The sequence below is a fragment of the Diaphorina citri genome, unplaced genomic scaffold (assembly GCF_000475195.1).
Source record: "Diaphorina citri unplaced genomic scaffold, Diaci psyllid genome assembly version 1.1 scaffold2349, whole genome shotgun sequence".
NCBI lineage: Eukaryota > Metazoa > Arthropoda > Insecta > Hemiptera > Psyllidae > Diaphorina > Diaphorina citri.
Window position 1 is genome coordinate 1 of NW_007379773.1, and position 23622 is coordinate 23622.

Genomic DNA, 23622 nt, shown 5'->3' on the forward strand with positions numbered 1-23622 from the left:
AAAACGTGTTTTTTTCATTAAAAACTGACCATCGAAAATTTGACCCGATTACATTACTTTCCTTCCTATAGGATAAGGTATGTAACAAGTGCGCTAGAATCACATGCGTATACGTATAGTAGGTATACCTACTCGCAGTACTCGCCTAACTATGGTTACTATGGAATGACGTATCGCTAGTCATGCTCTGACCATCGAAAATTTGACCCGATTACATTACTTTCCTTCCTATAGGATAAGGTATGTAACAAGTGCGCTAGAATCACATGCGTATAGGCGTATAGTAGGTATACCTACTCGCAGTACTCGCCTAACTATGGTTACTATGGAATGACGTATCGCTAGTCATGCACTGTTGCCACATCTTTCGCTCGCGTTAAAATGCGCATATCTCGAGAAGTACATAACGTAACTGAAAAATTTTTGCGGTGTAATTTTTTTAATTTTTTCTTCTTTCATATGAGTAAATATTTGAAAATCATGAGAATTGTCAATTAATTGATAACAAAATTAAGTTGTTAGTAGCAGAAAAACTTTTTTTGAACAGTTTGATAGGTGAAAAATCGAAAGTGGCCTATGACGAACAAACAGACGCCATTAGTATTAAAGCAGAAGAAAATAAACAACATAGGAAAATGGATCTTGGATTTCGAGGTGCACTCAGCCTCGTGAGGACAATGGTGTGGGGAAATAGAGTGGATGACAGAGTGGTGTGGATTTGTGGAAGCGTATTTGAGAAGTACCTATGTATTTCCCCACAGTTAGGTGTAAAATAGTGAAATAAAAAACCGTAACTGAACGTACATACCTAGTTGTAACAATAAGTTCGAATACAATAGTCCGTCCCTTATACCTTTTTATTACTATTGTAATGATAAAGGAAGGACGGACTAAAAACGCGGAACTAAACGCTCAATCGCAGAACTTAACGCACAGGATAAGTCGCTAACTGAACTTACTGAACTCCCACAAAACTAACTCAAGACTAACACTAAAGGGCCGAATGCACAGTCGTACTCGTCGTATTAGGAATTCCTTTTAGTGCTTTCCTAAAATTCATATGCATAGTGCCATAGTGGATCCTAAACTCCTCCTGATTACGCAAGCGCAAGCGCAATGTGTATTTCCGAGTTTCTTTTACATTGTAATTTCAATACACTGACGTGCAGAAAATTTGGAACAGATTGACTTTAAGATGGCTGTAACAGTGTTCAATGAGAACTGTCCTAAATTTTTTGCATTCCAGTGTATATTGTAGCAATAGCAACTAAAAATCAATCGAAACTGGTCGATGGCAAATGAACGCGATTAGTATCCAAATAGAACAGAAGAGCCAGCCTAGTTAGCTTAGTTGGTAGCGCGTCTGCCTTGTAAGCGCTAGGCCGCGGGTTCGATTCCCGCCCGGGGCGGATTTTATCCTGATGGGATAATGTTCGTTCTCGGAACGGCTGGCTTTCTCCTATTCTGTCTTCCTTCTCTCTTCGATTTCGGGACGATAAGACCATAGCAGTTACAGTTCCCTCTGTCAAACCTCTTAAAAAAAAAAGAACAGAGGAAAATATAGAAACTATTTTTTTTCATTTCTGAGCTGTCAATATGAATCTGACCAAGTGAACAATGTAATTTTAATTTTTCTCGTATTTTTATAAAAATTATAAGAAAAAAAAATATATTAAAATTAAAGCACTCCCACAGTCCCACTCATACATAATAAGGAACAAACTAAAATGAAGAGTCGCGCGACACGTTTCCACTATGCGACTTTGTCGCGCGGCAAAAGTCGCGTTGGTGAAAACCCACCTTTAGACAGGCTCGTTCATAAGAAAGGGAATAGAAGGCTGTCTGTGCTGTGTGCTGTGATAAATATGACTGGCCCTGTAAACTTCTTTGCTCTTCTGGGAATTTTATCTCTAACTCTAATGACTCTATGGGATTTTTTTTTTCTTTGTAATGAATCTAGGTTCATAGGAAGATTCGATGGATTCGTTTGATTCGGAAAAAATAACCCTTATGTATGTTATTCACCGTAGTTCCTTATAGAATCTAGGTTCATAGGAAGATTCGATGGATTCGTTTGATTCGGAAAAAATAACCCTTATGTATGTTATTCACCGTAGTTCCTTATAGCCTGGTCCAGAGCTAGACCATAGACATTTCATCAAATATAAATAAGTGCAACAATAACATAGAATGTGTTTACTGTTTACTCTAATGGTTCAGGCTGGGTGAGAAGTTTAATGCGTCAATCGTCAATATATCGAGTAATTATTAATTATTGTGTATAGGGAATAGGATCAAGTATGTGAAATTTTCCTTAAGTGCAACAATAACATAGAATGTGTTTACTGTTTACTCTAATGGTTCAGGCTGGGTGAGAAGTTTAATGCGTCAATCGTCAATATATGTATGGAGTAATTAATTATTGTGTATAGGGAATAGGATCAAGTATGTGAAATTTTCCTTCCCCCCCCCCTTCTCCTCCCTTGGGCAATAAACTCAGAAACTTTGGTTCTTAAACTCAAGGTGATCTTCTCAGCCTTACCTGGTTTAATGCTGCTAAGGGAAGATGTTGATTTGGATTTGGTACTGGCGGCGGCGTTAGACTTAATATCTAAACATTTCTGTAAACCACCTGAAAAGAGACCAAGTCACAGGTGGATACCCACTTATACAGAATTATTTTTAAAAAAAGGAGTCACCTTGAATATCTCGAGTAACGATTGGAATTTGAAAAGATATAAAAAAACGTACTTTTTTTTATTTTGAGGGGAAAACTAACTTTTTCTAATAGTCTTCAAGTTTTTAACAAGCGGGGCCGGCCCCAGGGGGTCAACTGTGAAATATTAAATAAGAACCTCCAACTTTTAACACATCATAACAAAGACTTTGAAAAATTCAGTATTTTAGTAAAAGTTTGAGCTTTGAGTTCAACATCCCATAACCAGGGCCGGAGCTATGGCTATTTTAAAAATAAAGCCCATGTTGTTTCTCTGATAGGGGAATCACAAACAAAATATAATAATAATAATAATAATAATAATCATTCTGAAAGGTGATTTGAGTTTTAAATAGGTCACTTTCATGATTCAGCTGTTGTGTTAACAATAAAATTACCAATTTGTCTGAATCAAATGGAAAAGAAATATTGGTACACTACTGTTTCTGTTCTCTATTGAAAGTATAATTTATTGAAATTAAATGGAGGCATAATGGAAAGGCGTAGGTATCTCAAATTTAATCTTGGGTCATTTTATATTTTATAAGCAGGGCCACTGGCGGGCTGACCCAAGAAAAAGTACATCTACATATACGCCACTGAGTGGGGCTCAAACAAGATTTCCTATCTTTTGGGGCTAGTTACTAACTTGGTGGAGAACTTTAAAACTATCTCACTCGAAGTCTAGTTAAAGATAAATCACCTCTTACCTCCTACTTGATCCTCGCTGATTTCAGATTGGACATTCTGATCCAGACAGATATTATTGATTTTCTCCATATTGCTATTTCGGGGCAACGAAGAGCTCGATGTGACATTCTTGTTCAACTTGATGTGGTATGGTTTCCTAGATACCTCTGATATGCTGAAATATGTATGTACATAATAATAATAATAGGCCCCATAATCACCCAACTTGGGCAAGGGCATTTATTTACAGATAAATGTGACATTCTTGTTCAACTTGATGTGGTATGGTTTCCTAGATACCTCTGATATGCTGAAATATGTATGTACATAATAATAATAATAATAATAGGCCCCATAATCACCCAACTTGGGCAAGGGCATTTATTTACAGATAAACTGATAAACTGCAAAAAATTACAATAATTGTGGAGTCAACTAAATATAAGGTTTTACAATTCAAAGGAGTTTTAAATAGGTCACTTTCATGATTCAGCTGTTGTGTTAACAATAAAATTACCAATTTGTCTGAATCAAATGGAAAAGAAATATTAGTACACTACTGTTTCTGTTCTCTATTGAAAGTATAATTTATTGAAATTAAATGGAGGCATAATGGAAAGGCGTAGGTATCTCAAATTTAACTCTCTCTCTCTCTCTCTCTCTCTCTCTCTCTCTCTCTCTCTCTCTCTCTCTCTCTCTCTCTCTCTCTCTTTCCTTTTACACATTTGTTTACGTACCTATATCTTTTGCAAAAGATATTTTTAAGCGTAAAGTTTAACAATCGAAGTGTCCTGCAATACTATTTTCTTTCTATTTGAATTTGTTTTAGGTACTTTAGTAATGCTGTGATACCCACAAAAATTGTGAAGAAACTCTCAGCTTCACCACAAATAAATCATGATTTAGATTAGATTAGATTCTAGTTATGATTATGATGAGTGTTATCTATGTTATGGTCGTTTTGGTGATATGGTGATTTTACTATACAGGTAGGTAAGTACTTAGGTACATAGATAATAGTAATTATTACACCCCTTCGTCACAGTTTATTCATTTCAAACATTGTTATGGTTATAATATTATTATTGTGGTTAGATTTTAGTCAATGTCATGGTCTCTTAAGGTGCGTTTTCACCAACGTGACGTGACCTGTTTTCACTTGCAACATTTGTCGCGCGACGTGACAAAGCACTCCCCGACAAAATCGCGCGACATTCGTCGCGCGACGTGACCTGTTTTCACTTGCAATTAAAAAATATTTTATTTTATTTTTTTTTTTTTTTTAAGCTGTGTGTATTCAACGTGATATAGGGTTATAAAAATTATAAGAAAAAAAAATATATTAAAATTAAAGAACTCCCCCTGTTCCAAACATACTTCTTTCGGCGCTAGAATGTAGCAAAACATAACCGTTTTTTCTTTCCATTAGTACGTCGGCATTTCTTCTTATTTCTGATAGTCCGATAATATCCCATGTAATGTCTTCTAGAGCATATTCTAATTCTTGTAGTTTCTCTTCTGTTCTAAGTGTTCTTGTATTCAGTGTTCCGATATTTATTTCCATGTTTTTGTTCGTTTTTCTCCTAATCCTTGTGCCCTTTTCAAGTCCTGATACATGTTCTATATTTGTTTGTTCATTGTTTTGTGACTTCAATGTTGTTTCATCGTTGCACCTTTGTACTTTTGAGAGGTTTGTTTCATTTTTCTGTTCCGTTTTTTTCTTTTCAGTGTTCCGAGTTTCGTTTTTCATTGTATCTTTGAATTGCTATTGAGGGTTTTGTTTTACTGTTTTAGATGTTGGTTCGTTTTTTCCATCGTCCTTTTCCTTTGTTGGATCATGTATGATACTAACATAGGCGATGTTAGAGGTATCATTTTTTTCTTCAGTCTTAGATTCCGTTCTTTTCATTATCATCTCATCTAGTGTTTTTTGTCCATCACTATAAGATCTACGATGTAGCTGCTTTATTCCTTTTATTTTCTTCAGTGCGCTCTCTTTTGTTAGATTCTTTCTTATCTCATTGATGTTTTCGGGGGACAATAGTCTTTTTCCAGGTGTATTGATCGGTGTTTTATAGATTGTAGTATTCGCGATCTCTTCGGACTCCATTACATCATCACCTTCAGCACTAGCACTTGCGCCCACTCCGTCTCCAACATCCGCACTGATTCCGCCAACTGCACCACCGTTTCTTTCCTCTCCCACTCCATCATTCTTCTTATACTTGTCCATATTTACTACTAGTGATTTGCCTTTGATGTATGCTTCGTGGCCTTTGGCTTTGAGATTTTTCATTTCCGCAATCATATTTCTCTTTTCCAGTATTTCTTCTTCGCTCAAGTCGTTTTCTATAAATATTTTGGTACCAATGAGTTTCCTCTTGCTCATCATAATTTCTGACTTTCTCCAACTACTGATCATCTTGACAATTATTGGTCTGTTTCTTTTTTCCTCATTCTTTTTACCTAGTCTAAAGAACTCGTCGATTTCTTCTCCTCTAATACCCAATTCCATTTTTACATTAAGTATCCAGTTGATTTTACTTTTCAAGTCCATGAAACTTTCATGAGGTCCTTCATTCATCCCATAGATTATGACGTTTCTTTTCCTAGCTTCTTTTTCCAGTTTGTTAATTCTTGAATCTTGTTTATCTAGTTTTTCATTGATCTTAATCTTCTCAGCTTGTTCGGTACTAAACCTTTCTTCTATCAACTTCCTTGTTTCCTGTTGCTCCACATTGAAATCCTCTCTTATTTTCTTCAACTCTTCCAATATTTTCTCCATCTTCATAAAAGAGTGTACGTTGTCCTCTGTACTAGACTTGATGGAACTCTCGTAAGTTGACTTTGCCTGTAGTACTATACTTACAGAGATAAAGCTCTACCTACTCAGTAGTACGCGCGAGATATGAACGCCACTCGAGTTGGTAACGATGACGCAACGCAATCCACCTCCACTCACAGTAATCACTGACAGATACCTACGTCACAACAATGACGTCACCGATGCTTCGATACTAGGGATTCTGATCATAATAATAATAGGCCCCATAATCACCCAACTTGGGCAAGGGCATTTATTTACAGATAAACTGCAAAAAATTACAATAATTGTGGAGTCAACTAAATATAAGGTTTTACAATTCAAAGTTTTTTTTAGAATTTAAAACATTTAAAATTGAGTTTAGCTAGATTTTTCACATAGTGTTTTAAAATAATTTTGTAAATATCTATGATGTATACTTCTGACTTTCTGGCTAATCGTGAAATAAATCAAGGATATTTTTACTTTTTTACTCTCTCTCTCTCTCTCTTTCCCTTTACACATTTGTTTATGTAGGTACCTATATCTTTTGCAAAAGATATTTTTAAGCGTAAAGTTTAACAATCGAAGTGTCCTGCAATACTATTTTCTTTCTATTTGAATTTGTTTTAGGTACTTGTATCATAACAAAGGAAAAAGTTCTATCCTAAAATGATATGTTTGGCAATCGAAGCCTCGTAAAAAATTGATATTAACATTTCTTTCTTTCCTTCTCTCTTTCTTTCCCTCTCTCTCTCTCTCTCTCTTTCTTTTTCTTCCTACTAGCTTTCTATTACTTATCTACTTACATTCTACTTATATCTACTTGTACATAGAAATTGATATTAACATTTCTTTCTTTCCTTCTCTCTTTCTTTCCCTCTCTCTCTCTCTCTCTCTCTCTCTTTCTTTTTCTTCCTACTAGCTTTCTATTACTTATCTACTTACATTCTACTTATATCTACTTGTACATAGAAAAAGTTCTATCCTAAAATGATACGTTTGGCAATCGAAGCCTCGTAAAAAATTGATATTAACATTTCTTTCTTTCCTTCTCTCTTTCTTTCCCTCTCTCTCTCCCTCTCTCTCTTTCTTTTTCTTCCTACTAGCTTTCTATTACTTATCTACTTACATTCTACTTATATCTACTTGTACATATTTGAGTTACAAAGAAACACTTGCTTGCATTTTCCATTTAAATATTTGAGACTGTTCTTTTTCGTCAGTTTTGAGCTTATTTCGAAATATTAATTTTTATATTATACCTTATTTGATAGAGAAAAGTTCCTTGTTTGGATATTGTTCAGGGTTTTTTCTTTGTTAGATTCTTTACTACTCTATACATTTCTTCAGTTTTGCTATATCTTTCAAGTTCTTCAATCTTCTCACATTGCTCTTCCATCCATTTTTCTCTTGTTTTGTCAGTTTCTCTCCTTAATTCGTTATTTAGTTTCTTATACTGTTTTCTTCCTTGATCTGTCACATCATTTTTCCACTTTCTTCTCTCTTCCATTTTATATAACATATCTTGTGTCACCCATTCCTTTCCTTTCCTGCTGTTATGTTGTAATAATAATAAATGGAAACTTGATAAATTAAATTCTATATTATTCATATAGTCATTAGACTTACTTTATCATGGACACTCGTTGCTATCTTGAAAGCCCAGAAGAGGTTAGGTAGTAGAACAGCCGCGGTAGACAGTAATACTGTATATAAAAAAAGGTAGACGAAACAGTTTTTTTTTCCAAAAAAAGAAAGCACGTACTCTTTAATCCAGGGTGAAACGAACCAGGTTATTCAGCTTGAGATCCTGAACAACTCTCAAATTGTGTTAGGATTAGATAGCATAGAAAAAAAACTCTCACAAATGAGCAACTTTCACAAAATATTAAATGAGCAACACCGTGGAAAAAGGACGAATAGGTAGGTGTACTAGAACTAGGTAGATATATTATACAGGGTGGTTCGTGATTTGCGAACCACGCTTATATCTCAGAAACGGCTAGGAATTAAGGAATGAAATAAACGGCATCATGTTAGGTATAGGTAATTTTCTTCTTCTTCTTCTTCTTCTTCTTCTTCTTCTTCTTCTTCTTCTTCTTCTTCTTCTTCTTCTTCTTCTTCTTCTTTCTTGAGGTGCCGTCTCCGTTCCGGAGGTTGGCAAACATCATGGTTATTCTACACGTTATCCATAACGTATAGAAGTATTAGATTTAGTTATTTTGCAATAATCTTTATTAAGTCTTTTGTTGATGGTTTGAGCCACCTCATCGAACACTCACCATCTGTTTTTTCGTTGATTTTCATACTTTTAAATATCTTTTTCATTGACCAATACTTACTCCATCCGATTTTAATTCTTCTATCTAACCTAGGTATCTAATATCGGGCTCTCGTATCTATCAGGTGATGCGTACCTATAGGTACCTTCCTATCACTAACTTATACCAACGTTTTTACCTAGACAATGGATACCATTACCAATTCTCCCATTTTATTCCATCAATTTTTCTTGAAATTAATTATACTGATCCTTTCTGAACTTCAGGCTTATAGTAGAGTAACTTACAAATCAATTCATCTCTTGATGTATCTTCGTGTTCTTTCTTTTTTCACTTTTCTTTACTATTACTATTTTTAATTAAAACTTAAAGTTTACGAAAAAAAAATTGACACAGGTTCACTGGGCAAGGTCTCTCAGCCTACATCAAATATCAAGCTACCTATCTACTTTTTTGTTTGTTCTTTTTTAAAAGGTTTGATAGAGGGAGCTCTAACTGCTGTGGTCTTATCGTCCCGAAATGGAAGAGAAATGAAAAACAGGATAGGAGAAAGAACAGTCGTAGGATGGGAGAAAACAGCCAAACACAGGTTCTACTACTATTTGGTAGAACTTATATGGGTGTTTTAACCAGATTATAAATAAAAAATTAGAGAAGAGAAAAAAATGCCCACAAATTGAATTTTTGAATGTTCAATCAATCTTCTTTGTGTTCATAAATAAATAAAAATGGTTTATGTAAAAAAAAAAAAAAAAAAAAAAAAAAATTTTTTTTTTTTGGACAATTTTTTTTCACCCATCACACACATCCCACCACACACACACACCCATCCCACCCCACCCCCCCCACACCCATCACACACACACCCACACACACACCAACCACACCCACACACACACCAACCACACCCACACCCACAACACACCCATCACAAACCCACCCACCACACACACACACACACCACACATCCACTACAGTCATACACACACACGGTCGCGATACGCGCTCCCTGTGACATGTCCCACAGAGCAGCATAATAGGCATAACTTTGAACCGCCGCCATTTTGAATCAGGATGAAATGTGATAATTTTAAGCCGTTTTCTCGTGAAAAGAGGACAACCAAAGGTCTATTTAGCGTAACAGACAGACATACACACACACATACATGCAGACAGACAGAAATTTTTCTAATATGATTTTTGGAATCGTGGATGCATAAGGAGTAAGAATAACTTATAATTTCACTATTCTAAGCAATGTACAGGCAAATCTACAATTTTATTTATATAGATTTGTGAAAAACGCAAGCACATACCTTGACAATCTGGTCAGCTCCTCCCGTTAAGAAATATTTCCCATCATCAACAAAATCCACACAATTGACAGCAGCTACATCGGATCCTTCTAGCGAGCGGATTATCGACCCATCACACGTTTCCCAATAATCAATCATTTTATTGGTAGAGCAAGTGATTAGTTGCACTTCGGACGGGTGATAAGCGGCAGACATGATCATTGACGGAAGAATCATAATAATCAGTCGGGTACTTCTGTACAAGCAAGAGTATGAGAGAAATTATTTACATCCTTAGGTAACATGAGGACCAAGTAGGTACCTAGGTAACAATATTGTAAAATGAAGTAAACAAGTAAAGTGATAGAAATAGAAGATGTGCCTTGTGTAAGTTATTTTGCAATAATCTTTATTAAGTCTTTTGTTGATGGTTTGAGCCACCTCATCGAACACTCACCATCAAACTGCGTTGTTTATCATATCTGGGGTCACTGACGCACACAAAATCGCGATTTGTCACATTTGTGCAAATTTTTGTAGAGCAAATTTTTTCGAGTGAATACATTTTTTCAATTAAAATTTTATGCTGATTCCAAAGATTCATATAGTCATGTCTACCTACCTATCTAAAATGAGTTACCTAAAGATCTCTGACAGTAAACGTAATATCTTGGACATTAAAAATAATACAACAAAATGAATGTCGACTCAATAAGGTACCTACCTACATTACAAGTATCTAGTTAGTACTCATGTATTGTTTTTTCTTACCTAGCTGTTGACCTTGAAATTTTCGACGATAAGCTTCGACTGTCACCAACGTCGTCTTCCAACTCTGGAAACGTCCAGAGGAAAATTCCACCGTCCGCGCTGACACTAACAATGACCTTTTTATCTGGACTTATTTTGATTTTGGTGATGGAAGCTGCATGTCCTATACCCACAAAGCATGGGACACCTTCCCTGTACATCCACATCTAGGAGAACAGAGAAGATATTTAGAAAATTAGAAACCAAGGTAATAATAATAATAATAAAGGTTTTAATTTTAATCATCAAAATTTCATCTACATGATGCCGTTTATTTCATTCCTTAATTCCCAGCCGTTTCTGAGATATAAGCCTGGTTCGCAAATCACGAACCACCCTGTATAGGTATAGGTAATTTTCTTCTTCTTCTTCTTCTTCTTCTTCTTCCTCTTCTTCTTCTTCTTCTTCTTCTTCTTCTTCTTCTTCTTCCTCTTCTTCTTCTTCTTAAAGGTTTTAGGCAGAGTGTTCAGTTATAGTTCTTTACTAGTGGTTGACCCGTCCTTTGTACGGGACCACCACACACACACAAACACACCCCCACACACACACACCACATCCATCATACACCCACCACCACACACCACATCCACCACACACACCACACCCATCACACACATCCCACCACACACACCACACCCATCACACACACCACACCCATCACACACATCCCACCACACACACACACCCATCATACACATCCCACCACACATACACCCATCACACACATCCCACCACACACACACACCCATCACACACATCCCACCACACACACACACCCATCCCACCACACACACACCACACCCATCACACACACACCCACACACACACCAACCACACCCACACACACACCAACCACACCCACACCCACAACACACCCATCACAAACCCACCCACCACACACACACACACCACACATCCACTACAGTCATACACACACACGGTCGCGATACGCGCTCCCTGTGACATCTCCCACAGAGCAGCATAATAGGCATAACTTTGAACCGCCGCCATTTTGAATCAGGATGAAATGTGATAATTTTAAGCCGTTTTCTCGTGAAAAGAGGACAACCAAAGGTCTATTTAGCGTAACAGACAGACATACACACACACATACATGCAGACAGACAGAAATTTTTCTAATATGATTTTTGGAATCGTGGATGCATAAGGAGTAAGAATAACTTATAATTTCACTATTCTAAGCAATGTACAGGCAAATCTACAATTTTATTTATATAGATTTGTGAAAAACGCAAGCACATACCTTGACAATCTGGTCAGCTCCTCCCGTTAAGAAATATTTCCCATCATCAACAAAATCCACACAATTGACAGCAGCTACATCGGATCCTTCTAGCGAGCGGATTATCGACCCATCACACGTTTCCCAATAATCAATCATTTTATTGGTAGAGCAAGTGATTAGTTGCACTTCGGACGGGTGATAAGCGGCAGACATGATCATTGACGGAAGAATCATAATAATCAGTCGGGTACTTCTGTACAAGCAAGAGTATGAGAGAAATTATTTACATCCTTAGGTAACATGAGGACCAAGTAGGTACCTAGGTAACAATATTGTAAAATGAAGTAAACAAGTAAAGTGATAGAAATAGAAGATGTGCCTTGTGTAAATAAATGTGAACCCTCAACCCTATTAGCTAGCGGCCCGTAACAATAAGGGGGGACTATAAACATGAACTGACCAACGAATCCCTAAGGCTCATTTCACACTGAGCGGATTTTTACCGCGCGGACTTTTACCGCCTGCAAAATCCGCCATTTCTTTCACACACAGCGGTATAAAAACAATTTACATTTACGTAGGTAACACTTCAAGAAATTAAAAATTATTATCAATATTCCTTACATCACAACACTTCTAATATGATTACTACTGCAGTGGGAAAAAACCGCGATCGCGGGTCTAAATTTCTGCGGGTGTCCAGCGGACCCGCAGGGAAAACGCGCAAATTTCACTAGAATACCGCTGTGTGTGAAAGGACTCATTAAACACCCATTGACTAGGCGGAAAAAAACCGCGAGAGCGGAATCCGCGCGGTAGAAATCCGCTCAGTGTGAAATGGCTCTAAGAACAAGTTTTAGACGAGCCAGCTTACCAGCTACCTTCATGATGGAATGAGCTAAAATGTTCAAATTCAAACCTAATAACAAACTATTACTAATATTTTTCAGGGCTGGCTATTGCCTGTACATAAAATTAAATCAGATAAAAATAAAATCCTGTATATACATACATAGGAAATACCGACATACTTGATTAAGTCCCAAAGGACGCAAGTCCCGTCTGTACTAGCCGACATGGCCTCTTTGGAATCTGATTTGATTTGAATGACAGACACGCTACTTGTGTGTTCTTTGAGGACACATTGCAAGCTTTGAGACTCCCGTGTCAGCTTCCAAATTCGGACCTAAGACAGAGAAATTTTTCTTAATTTGTTCTCAACATCCAAACACATTTCAGATTTCGTCACCTATAAAATACCTAGATAGCTTTCCTACATGTGTCTTACGTTAATTATTTGATGCATCAGGATAATATAATACCTACCTATCTCCTACCTACATAGATTGTGGATAGTTTTGCTTAGGTATAAATTAGAATTTTATACTATACTTACCTGACCTTCTCCGCCTCCACTCAGGAGTCTGGTACCGTCTTGTGTAATAGCTAAAGCAGTGACACCTCTGTTGTGTGCATTCGGAATGATGAACTTGAGCTTACCAGACTGGGGTGTGAAACAACGAATAAAACCGTCATTCCATCCGCTGAGAATCGCTTTACCTGCAGATGAAGGAAAAACATTTCAAACTACTAATGGACAGAAGGGTTGTTAGGAATCTATACATATACAATACTAGCTGAATTCCGTCGCTTCGCTCCGGAATCCCGCTAGTTTATCCCGAGGCATGGCCAAACTTGTAGAAAAGGCATGGCCGAACAATTGACACAGGTTCACTGGGCAAGGTCTCTCAGCCTACATCAAATATCAAGCTACCTATCTACTTTTTTGTTTGTTCTTTTTTAAAAGGTTTGATAGAGGGAGCTCTAACTGCTGTGGTCTTATCGTCCCGAAATGGAAGAGAAATGAAAAACAGGATAGGAGAAAGAACAGTCGTAGGATGGGAGAAAACAGCCAAACACAGGTTCTACTACTATTTGGTAGAACTTATATGGGTGTTTTAACCAGATTATAAATTAAAAATTAGAGAAGAGAAAAAAATGCCCACAAATTGAATTTTTGAATGTTCAATCAATCTTCTTTGTGTTCATAAATAAAAAAAAAAAATTTTCGTTTTTTTTTTTTTTTTTTTTTTGAAATTTCAAACAGGTTCCGAGAAAAACAATTTAAGCATAAATTCTGGAATACCCTGTATATAAAAAAAGGTAGACGAAACAGTTTTTTTTTCCAAAAAAAGAAAGCACGTACTCTTTAATCCAGGGTGAAACGAACCAGGTTATTCAGCTTGAGATCCTGAACAACTCTCAAATTGTGTTAGGATTAGATAGCATAGAAAAAAAACTCTCACAAATGAGCAACTTTCACAAAATATTAAATGAGCAACACCGTGGAAAAAGGACGAATAGGTAGGTGTACTAGAACTAGGTAGATATATTATATAGGTATAGGTAATTTTCTTCTTCTTCTTCTTCTTCTTCTTCTTCCTCTTCTTCTTCTTCTTAAGTTATTTTGCAATAATCTTTATTAAGTCTTTTGTTGATGGTTTGAGCCACCTCATCGAACACTCACCATCATAGGTAAAAACAATGCAGGCACAAATCATGTTCATGACAGAGATGCGAAGCAATTCATTCAACGTGCGGACGCTCCAAATCCGGATATCGTTTTTACTGCAAGTGGCAAACACGGACGAGAAGTTGACGGGGAACTGAAGGTCATAGATGGCCGAAGTGTGACAAGTATTGACTAGAGTCAAAGTAAAACCAGAGTTCATGTCGATGAGGAAGATCTCGCAGTTAACAGTGCCAACGAAGACCTTGTTATTGACAGGGTTGTATTGAAGAGAAGAGATGCCAGAGTCTAAGAAATAGGAACATACGCAAGTTATGGTTATAGGGCCGTATTTAGGGGTGGGTCGACGCCCCCGCCTTCCCCCCCTCGAGCTTCATTTTTCTCCTTTACTGTACGTCAGAATCCGAAAATTTGGGTTTGTAGGGGCCCGGCCAGCCCCCTCCCCCCTCCTTTGTGGACTGTGGGCCACAGTACAAGATACGGCCCTGGGTAACAACAATAGAGTTCATGACACTAATCAGTTGTGGTGCTATGAATATTACAAGCCTAGTAGGTAAGTTTCTTTTAGTATTAACTGTTCTATACTGGGGCTTGGGGGTTAAGGAAGTAATCGAATTCGGTCCAGTCCCCAAAATATATTCAGTTTCTTTTAGTATTAACTGTTCTATACTGGGGCTTGGGGGTTAAGGAAGTAATCGAATTCGGTCCAGTCCCCAAAATATATTCATTGTTGTGTTTCTCTCAGCTGTTTTCCTCTTGTAAATGCCCGCCAGTAGGGGGTCCCATATACCTACGGTTGACTTTGATTGTAGGATTACTGATGGTGCACTTATTGTAGGTATATTTGTGGTATGTATATTGTAGGTATATTTTGTGACAAATTCGGTATATATTTTTTTATTTTATTGTAATATCTGTGTAACGTTTCGTTTTCGTATCCTTCGGTCTTCGCGTGTTTCCCTCTCCTCTGAGGGGTTGAGTTTGAGTGTCTGTTATAATTATGTATAATTAAACATTGAGTATTGTGTACACCTCTCCTCTGAGGGGTTGAGTTTGAGTGTCTGTTATAATTATGTATAATTAAACATTGAGTATTGTGTACATACTGGTAAACACACACTTCTCTTGAATTAACATGGGCACTGTGGGTTTGGTGAGTTTCGTTTGTTGTTTGGTCACTATGGTGTTGACATTGATATTTCGCTCGTGTACCAAATCAACAAGTCCTAATCCAGAACCGACTAGAAGTCTTCCTGAAATAAAGAATACTTACATTGAATAATTTATTATTGCCCTCTGTTTGAATTTGGAAGGGTGTGTATCCCGTACTGGGGACCAGACGCGGTCCCATTTACAGAACGACCCAAAGTAGAGGAAATAAGATCAAGAGGGCACCCGTCCAATTCCTTTTTGGATTTCAGCCTCAGCCTTTTCAGAAGATTTGTGGATATTACAGCATTGCAATTGCAAGTGCGAGCCTAATGTAATACCCACTCGACCACAGAATAACATGCATTCTTCTCTCACCGTCTTTAAGCAAGTATAACGCCGTCACACCCGCACTATAGAGACTAACATCCTCAGCATTCACATCCTTCAATTTAGTCGACACTTTCTTCTTGATGAGTTTTCCATAGCAACCCATGAGTACTGCAGCAGTGTCCGACTCGACTTTACTCAGATCGGATGGATAGTTCAGGTTGAGTTTTAGAATGTCACCCGAGGTTGTTCCACAATAGGCGAACTCATCATTTGGAGTAGTCTGGGGGAGTGAAATTAGCAAACTTTCTAATAGATAACAGATATACAAATATACATATTATGTATTTACTAGTAGTTCAGTAGTTCTGTGAATTGTAGAAAGTACAATTTTTCCTGGTCCGCACGATGCACGCATCGTGTAATCCTGCCGCGACATCAGTTGCCTTATCATGATCCAACCAGATATGATTGGATCAGCTGATAATAGATAACAGATATACAAATATACATATTATGTATTTACTAGTAGTTCAGTAGTTCTGTGAATTGTAGAAAGTACAATTTTTCCAACTACAATTTGTAGACCTCCCTCAGATCCTTTTGCCCAAGCTGAGACAAAGCGAAGGTACATATGAATGTAATTCATATGTCTTACGTAATTAAAAGGACAGAGAACAGGTTTTATTTAACAATCACTCAAAAGATTTAAAGAAAGGTTGACCTTTTTTAAAACAACAGATTTAAAAAAAAAATCTGGTGTGAACATCACACGACTTTCCTTATCCTACTGAATGATGCTTATCTGAGCGCACGGCAGTGCGCCAGGCCAAGTTCCAGTAAGCACGCCTGTGTATCTTTACATTTACACGAACCGATTCGGCAGGTTTTTCTCACCTTCATAGATCGGATTCCTCTAAAGATAAACTTTTGAAATTCAGGGCACATTAGGTAAGGTACATAAAAACATACCTTGAAAATTTGAGCTTTTAATACCAAGTAGTTCCGGAGAATAGAGGCGCAAAAATCGCAATTTTTTTACTCATTCACTCATCACTCAAAATATTGAGGCACTTCCCGATGTAGTAGAAACTTGAAATTAGGCAGGATGATAGATCTTGATAAGTAAATAAAGGGAAAAATCTGAAATTCGGCAAAAGTTGCACTGGGCGCCGCCCACAGGCGGAAATAACCGCTTTTTGGCGGTTTTCACCAAACGGTTAGAGATATCGAAAAAGTTATGAGAGTAGACCCCCCCAAAACCATACCTAAAACCCCCCAAATGTCAGTTTTTATTAACAGAACAACGCCAACAAGAACAAGAACAACAACAACAACAACAACACCACCACCACCAACATTACCACCAACACCACCGACACCAACACCACCACCAACAACAACACAAACAAAAACAACAAGAACAACGCCAACAACAACAACAACAACAATTTTACTGATTAAAGACTTATTAGTTAAGTACGTACCTATCAAAAATGATATGGTAGTAGATGTTGACATCTGACAAAAATGATAAACCACAACAAGAACAACGCCAACAAGAACAAGAACAACAACAACAACAACACCACCACCACCAACATTACCACCAACACCACCACCAACAACAACACAAACAAAAACAACAAGAACAACGCCAACAACAACGCCAACAATAACAACAACAACAACAATTTTACTGATTAAAGACTTATTAGTTAAGTACGTACCTATCAAAAATGATATGGTAGTAGATGTTGACATCTTCGACCGCTATTTTACTGATTAAAGACTTTTACTGATTAAAGACTTAGTTAAGTACGTACCTATCAAAAATGATATGGTAGTAGATGTTGACATCTGACAAAAATGATAAACCACAACAAGAACAACGCCAACAACAACAACAACAACAACAACAACAACAACAACAACAACAACAACAACAACAACAACACCACCACCACCACCTATAAAATGTCGGCCTATAAAAGTGGTGAGATCAGAAAATAAAGGCCAGTCAGCCAGTCTGCATTCCCAGTTTATAAAATGTCGGCCTATAAAAGTGGTGAGATCAGAAAATAAAGGCCAGTCAGCCAGTCTGCATTCCCAGTTTTTCGTGCCCTATGAATCTTAATTCCTTCAACCTTCTCTCAGTTTCAACTACGGAACTACTTGGTATGAGCTCAAAGGTATGTTCAAGGTATGTTTATATACCTTACCTAAATATGTGCCCTGAATTTCAAAAGTTTATCTTTAGAGGAATCCGATCTATATGAAGGTGAGAAAAAAACCTGCCGAATCGCGTGTAAAGATACACGGGCGTGCTTACTGGAACTTGGCCTGGCGCACTGCCGTGCGCTCAGGTAATTATGTATTACGTAATTTTGATTTTTGATAGATAATTATGTATTACGTAGGGTTACCCATTCATACGTAGGATCACCCAGAAGATATTTTTTCAAAGCAGGACATTTTTCTAAATCCTAAATTTGTCTACCAAGGTAAACAACAATAAAATTGTCGATATGAGCGGACGTTATTGTTAAAGTCTCAGCTTAGGCAAAAGAATCCGAGTGAGGTCTACAGTCACAGAACCACTAGTAATAAATTAATAATTTAGTAGCTATTGTAACTCACCTGAATACAAGTAATAATTCGTCTGATTTTGCCGAGGTTAACATTGAGCTCTGTGAAGACTCGCCTAACAGGATCAACGGTCCAAGTTTTCAGATGTCCCTCTCCTCCAGACAAGAAGCATTGACCTCGCATATTAGCACCCTTCAATGTTTTAGCAACCCCCGATGCCACGCTTGATAATGATCCACCTTGAATGGAGGAGTTGCAAATGGGTAAAAATTATAAATAAATGGTTGATTCCTATGTAAAAGTTGGGAAAAATCCAAATCTGAAGTCAAAACTCCCAAAAAATTACTGTAAAAGGTCGAAAATTCAATTTTCATTTTCCGTTCTAATGAAAGAGTTCAAATATGTGTAACGTCCGATTTCACGTCAAAATGCGTAGAAACGCTTGCGCACAAACAAACAAAGCGGGAGTCTTGAATTATGACGTCATCACCTACGGGAGCGTATGCCGTGACGTCAAACTTCACGATTTACCGATATTTTTTTAATCGATTTATCTCGGTATCTAGAAATCGTAGAAGAAAAAGAAAAATTCAGTTCTTCCTTATTTTTCCTGCTCTAAACAAATAATAATAAAATAAATCAAGTCCGAAGTTTGAAGCAACATTGCCTTTGGTTGATATCTGGATGAGTGACTGTCCGATTTTGTTTCATTAAAAAAAAAAAATAAAAATAAAATGCTCTAAATTGGTATTTATTTAGCCAAAAATAGGTTGCATATTTTAATTTTTAAAATAGTGTGCATATTTTGGCGTTTTCCTGCATCTTTTTGCATATTTTAGGGGTTTCGCTTGCATATGCAACTGCATATTTCGGCCTTTTTTCGCTGCATAAAATCCGGGCTCTAGTCATTACATGCTACTCCTGGATATTCCGGACCCCACTCTGGTTGAATGAGGTCAATGTGACTAGGAATAGCTACCTAAATGGCGAAGCAGAAAAGCGTGATCAGAAAATTAGGTACCTATACAACATTATTATTATGGGTAAAGTTTTAGTTTTACTTAAATCCTCGAAAAAAAAAATATATCTGGTAACACCATCACCAGTCATTATTCCAATTTTTAAAGCCTAACTCACTGTGCTTTAGAAAACCCCGAAAAAGAAGATTACCACATATGGCTGATTCAGTTTTAATGTTGAACACGACAATCTGTCCATCATCTTGCCCTCCTAGGGAGAAAAGAAATGATTCACAACTCGAGAAAATGACACTTTCCACCCGGACCTTGTGCGAATCATGCTTGATGAGTAAATCTCCAGAGGCAAAGTCCCACAAGCAGACAAATGCCTGAAAAAGTAAAATTAAATTAGGCTGCTAGGTCAAGAGAAGAAAAAAAATGGAATCCGAAATGTTTGATTGCTATGAATTGGGTCTGAGTCCTCTTGTGATTTTCCTGACATCTTGGTTCAATTTGAGATTTTGAAAGGAAAGGCCTCTTTTCATAAGGTAGGTATATATTTATTTTGGCTTTTGTCCGTTATACATATCTTCTAGTATCTAGTATAGTTACATTTATTAAAGGTATTGTTAATAATGTTGCAAAACGCGAAGTCTAGAGTAGGTATTAGCTAGGTAGGTAATGTAGGTATAGCTTCGAAAGTTAAAGACGCCCTCCAGAGTTACAAAGCCCCCCCATAAACCCAATGGAAGATGACAAATGTCCTCTCTGCAAAACAGCTGTTCACACAGTTCGGCACCTGTTTGAATGCACGGCGAATCTCACCAACCTAACACCTGAATCACTCTGGACGGACCCTATTGAAGCAGCAGCATTCCTAGAGTTGGAACAACAACAACAAAGACGCTCAGTATATCTGGTGTGAACATCACACGACTTTCTATTACATTTGCGGAATACGTATTTGGGAAAAAAAATAATAATAAAATAAATCAAGTCCGAAGTTTGAAGCAACATTGCCTTTGGTTGATATCTGGATGAGTGACTGTCCGATTTTAATATATCTGGTGTGAACATCACACGACTTTCTATTACATTTGCGGAATACGTATTTGGGAAAAAAAAATAATAATAAAATAAATCAAGTCCGAAGTTTGAAGCAACATTGCCTTTGGTTGATATCTGGATGAGTGACTGTCCGATTTTTACCAAATTGTTACAGTCGCGTCCTTGGACCATACCGGGTAGCATACCAAATTTCATCGCTCTAGGACAAACCGTTCTTAAGATATTTTGTATACCACCTTTTCCCATTTAAACCTGTAGTACACACATACGTACGTACAGACCATGGGCTAAAAACCACTTTTTTGGAATCAGGGGATCCCAAAACGGATATTTCCACCCATTTCCCGATTTTGAAAATTTGGACCGATTGCAATACTTTCATTACTAGTATAGCTCGCTATACTGTAGTAATAGAAAGTAGAAACAGACGCTCAGAGAGGGGGAAAAACTCAAATGTTGGGGATAATGGGGATAGGTACCCACCAGTCAGACGTGAGACAAACTTCCACATATACCTACAGCGTGTTCATAATATCCCCCCTTCCTTTTATCATTTTACATATATGAAGGAGACTATGGTCTTTTCTATTAACTTTTCATAGCTTAAAAGTACGAACATTTAACTTCCACATATAGCTACAGCGTGTTCATAATATCCCCCCTTCAGTGGCGTAGCGTGGTCTAAATTCAAGTGTAAGGCGTGTAGGGTACTAATTTCCATCATCCATGCTCTTCATGGATTGGCACCTTCCTTTTATCATTTTACATATATGAAGGAGACTATGGTCTTTTCTATTAACTTTTCATAGCTTAAAAGTACGAACATTTAATGGGGGGGGGAACACTCCCCTGTTTTCCTAATTTCACGCAAATAATCATGAAGTCCTTTTTATGTATACGTTTTTGATTCCTATACTAAAACCAATAACACAAAAAGTTGATCATTTGTGAAAGATCTTGATATGTACTACCTAAGTACCTAACCCTATAATTCCCAGAAAGTTGATCATTAGTGAAAGTTCTTTTCGCGTTCAACCTAACCCTATAATTCCCAGAAAGTTGATCATTTGCAAAAGTTTTTTTCGCGTTCTAGAGAATTATTTCGTGGGATAAAAGAAGGGAACATCGATGTTTTTGTTCCGATGTATCGATGTTTTCAAAACATCGATGTCGATGTCCCAACCCTAAACCTAACCCTATAATTCCCAGAAAGTTGATCATTTGCAAAAGTTTTTTTCGCGTTCTAGAGAATTATTTCGTGGGATAAAAGAAGGGAACGATACGCAGAAGTTTCAAGTCTTGAATTTCAATTTCTCGAATATCCTCACCAGGAGTCTCCCCCACAGCATCAGATGCGTCACTTGAAGACAAAGCATCCATGACCTAATAACTAACGAGATTCACCTCCTAAAAGTCTTCAATTTGTTGACACAACACACACAAGTACACTAAAATCACTTTGAAAAATACCAATACATTAAAAGTAATTAAAAAAAAAAAAAACCTAAAACTTTGGAACGGTAAAAATTAATAATGAAATAGTTTCTTTGCGCAATTATAGTATAATTATGTTCAATTTGCCTAAAACTTTGGAACGGTAAAAATTAATAATGAAATAGTTTCTTTGCGCAATTATAGTATAATTATGTTCAATTTGAACTAGGAGAATAATGCACCAGAATGCGGAGGACATTAATTTCTCACTCTGTAGTCTGTAGGTAGCCAATTTGTTGGTTGGAGATGGAATCAATCACAGGCGAACAACTTCTATTTTGTATTTCTAAATTTTCAAATGAAAATCCTATTCAAATTATGATCAAAGTGTAAATATTATGCGGGTTCGATTCCCGCCCGGGGCCGATTTTATCCTGATGGGATAATGTTCGTTCTCGGAACGGCTGGCTTTCTCCTATCCTGTCTTCCTCCTCTCTTCGATTTCGGGACGATAAGACCATAGCAGTTACAGTTCCCTCTGTCAAACCTCTTTAAAAAAATCTGGTGTGAACATCACACGACTTTCTATTACATTTGCGGAATACGTATTTGAAAAAATAAAAATGAAAAATTATTAAAAAAAATGAAAAATTTTCTAAGTCCCGAGCCTGAGCCGCCTACGGCGGCCAATTTTCGACCAAAAATTTCCTATCTTAAAATACTCAACAACAAAGACGCTCAGAGAGGGGGAAAAACTCAAATGTTGGGGATAATGGGGATAGGTACCCACCAGTCAGACGTGAGACCTGTGTTTCTAAGCGATAGTTCCGCGTAAGCGATTAGTACAGTGATACTGTGATAATGAGTTTTCTAGCGCGATATCTAAGTGTTAGTCCCGCTATAAGTGACAGTAAAGTAGGTACCTAAGTGTTTTCAGTGATAGTGTTTTGCGATTGTAACTAGTAATAGTGATTGTACTTAGTGTCTGTGTGCTTTTTAGTGAACCTAATAAACTTGTTAAAATTAGTTATAAATTTACGAACTCGCAAGTGTTTTCACTAATCCTAATCTTTTCGGAACCCGTTCACGCCCACGCCCACGTAACAGTATTGTTATTTTTTATTAGAATATGAGGTAGGTATTGTATAGTTAATTAGTTACCTTGAACACCATATAATTGACCTGTCCTGATGCCACATACTTGCCACTCTTGCTCACATCAATGGTGGTTACATTGTTAGTATGCCCCTCCAGGAATCTCTGAGTACCCGTGTTCCAGTTGAGTACGATGAGTTTGATACCCAGGGAGTAAATGACGTGCACACCATCTGGATGTAACTTGAGACCCCCGGCCGCAGATCCTGGCAAAAATAAAAACACACCGCTAAATAATCATAGGTATATTCATTGTATCATCACCTATTCATTTAAACTTCTAAGTGCTGAAGCAAAACTGTTACAAAATAACATCTCAAAATGAGAAAAGGACGATCCTATCTTCTTTTTTGTACCAGGATTTTATTTTTGTTCCCATGTATTTTGGTTACTTGGGTAGTCATTTTGAGATGAAATTTGTAAAAATAGCACTTTAAAGATTCTATCCCGATTCTATCCGGGTAGAAACCGTATAAATGTCCCTCCGTAACCCAGATCGAATCCGGTTTCTACCCACTTAGAACCCGTTTTTTTTTTTTTTTTTTTTTTTTTTTTTTTTTTTT

The 23622-nt window shown here is 37.1% G+C and overlaps 1 protein-coding gene and 1 long non-coding RNA gene across 2 annotated transcripts in view; both read right to left on the bottom strand.

The window, feature by feature from the left end:
• Positions 1 to 2326: 2326 nt before the first annotated feature.
• LOC103518764 (cilia- and flagella-associated protein 52) overlaps positions 2327 to 23622 on the bottom strand; it is a 23974-nt gene continuing 2678 nt past the window's right edge. Inside the window, exons 2-13 of the mRNA XM_026830480.1 lie at positions 23066 to 23265; positions 19614 to 19791; positions 18495 to 18682; positions 15903 to 16137; positions 15482 to 15628; positions 14373 to 14663; positions 13242 to 13405; positions 12877 to 13031; positions 11864 to 12098; positions 10561 to 10766; positions 3427 to 3581; positions 2327 to 2632 (exon numbers count right to left, since the gene is read on the bottom strand). Coding sequence (XP_026686281.1) covers positions 2442 to 2632; positions 3427 to 3581; positions 10561 to 10766; positions 11864 to 12098; positions 12877 to 13031; positions 13242 to 13405; positions 14373 to 14663; positions 15482 to 15628; positions 15903 to 16137; positions 18495 to 18682; positions 19614 to 19791; positions 23066 to 23265 — 2345 coding nt within the window. The 3' untranslated portion in view covers positions 2327 to 2441. The remainder of the gene's footprint in view (positions 2633 to 3426; positions 3582 to 10560; positions 10767 to 11863; positions 12099 to 12876; positions 13032 to 13241; positions 13406 to 14372; positions 14664 to 15481; positions 15629 to 15902; positions 16138 to 18494; positions 18683 to 19613; positions 19792 to 23065; positions 23266 to 23622) is intronic.
• On the bottom strand, positions 3672 to 9012 carry LOC113471368. Its single transcript, XR_003394096.1, has 2 exons — positions 8782 to 9012; positions 3672 to 3716 (listed from the first exon to the last, which is right to left on the bottom strand). It is a non-coding gene; the product is annotated as an uncharacterized LOC113471368 (long non-coding RNA).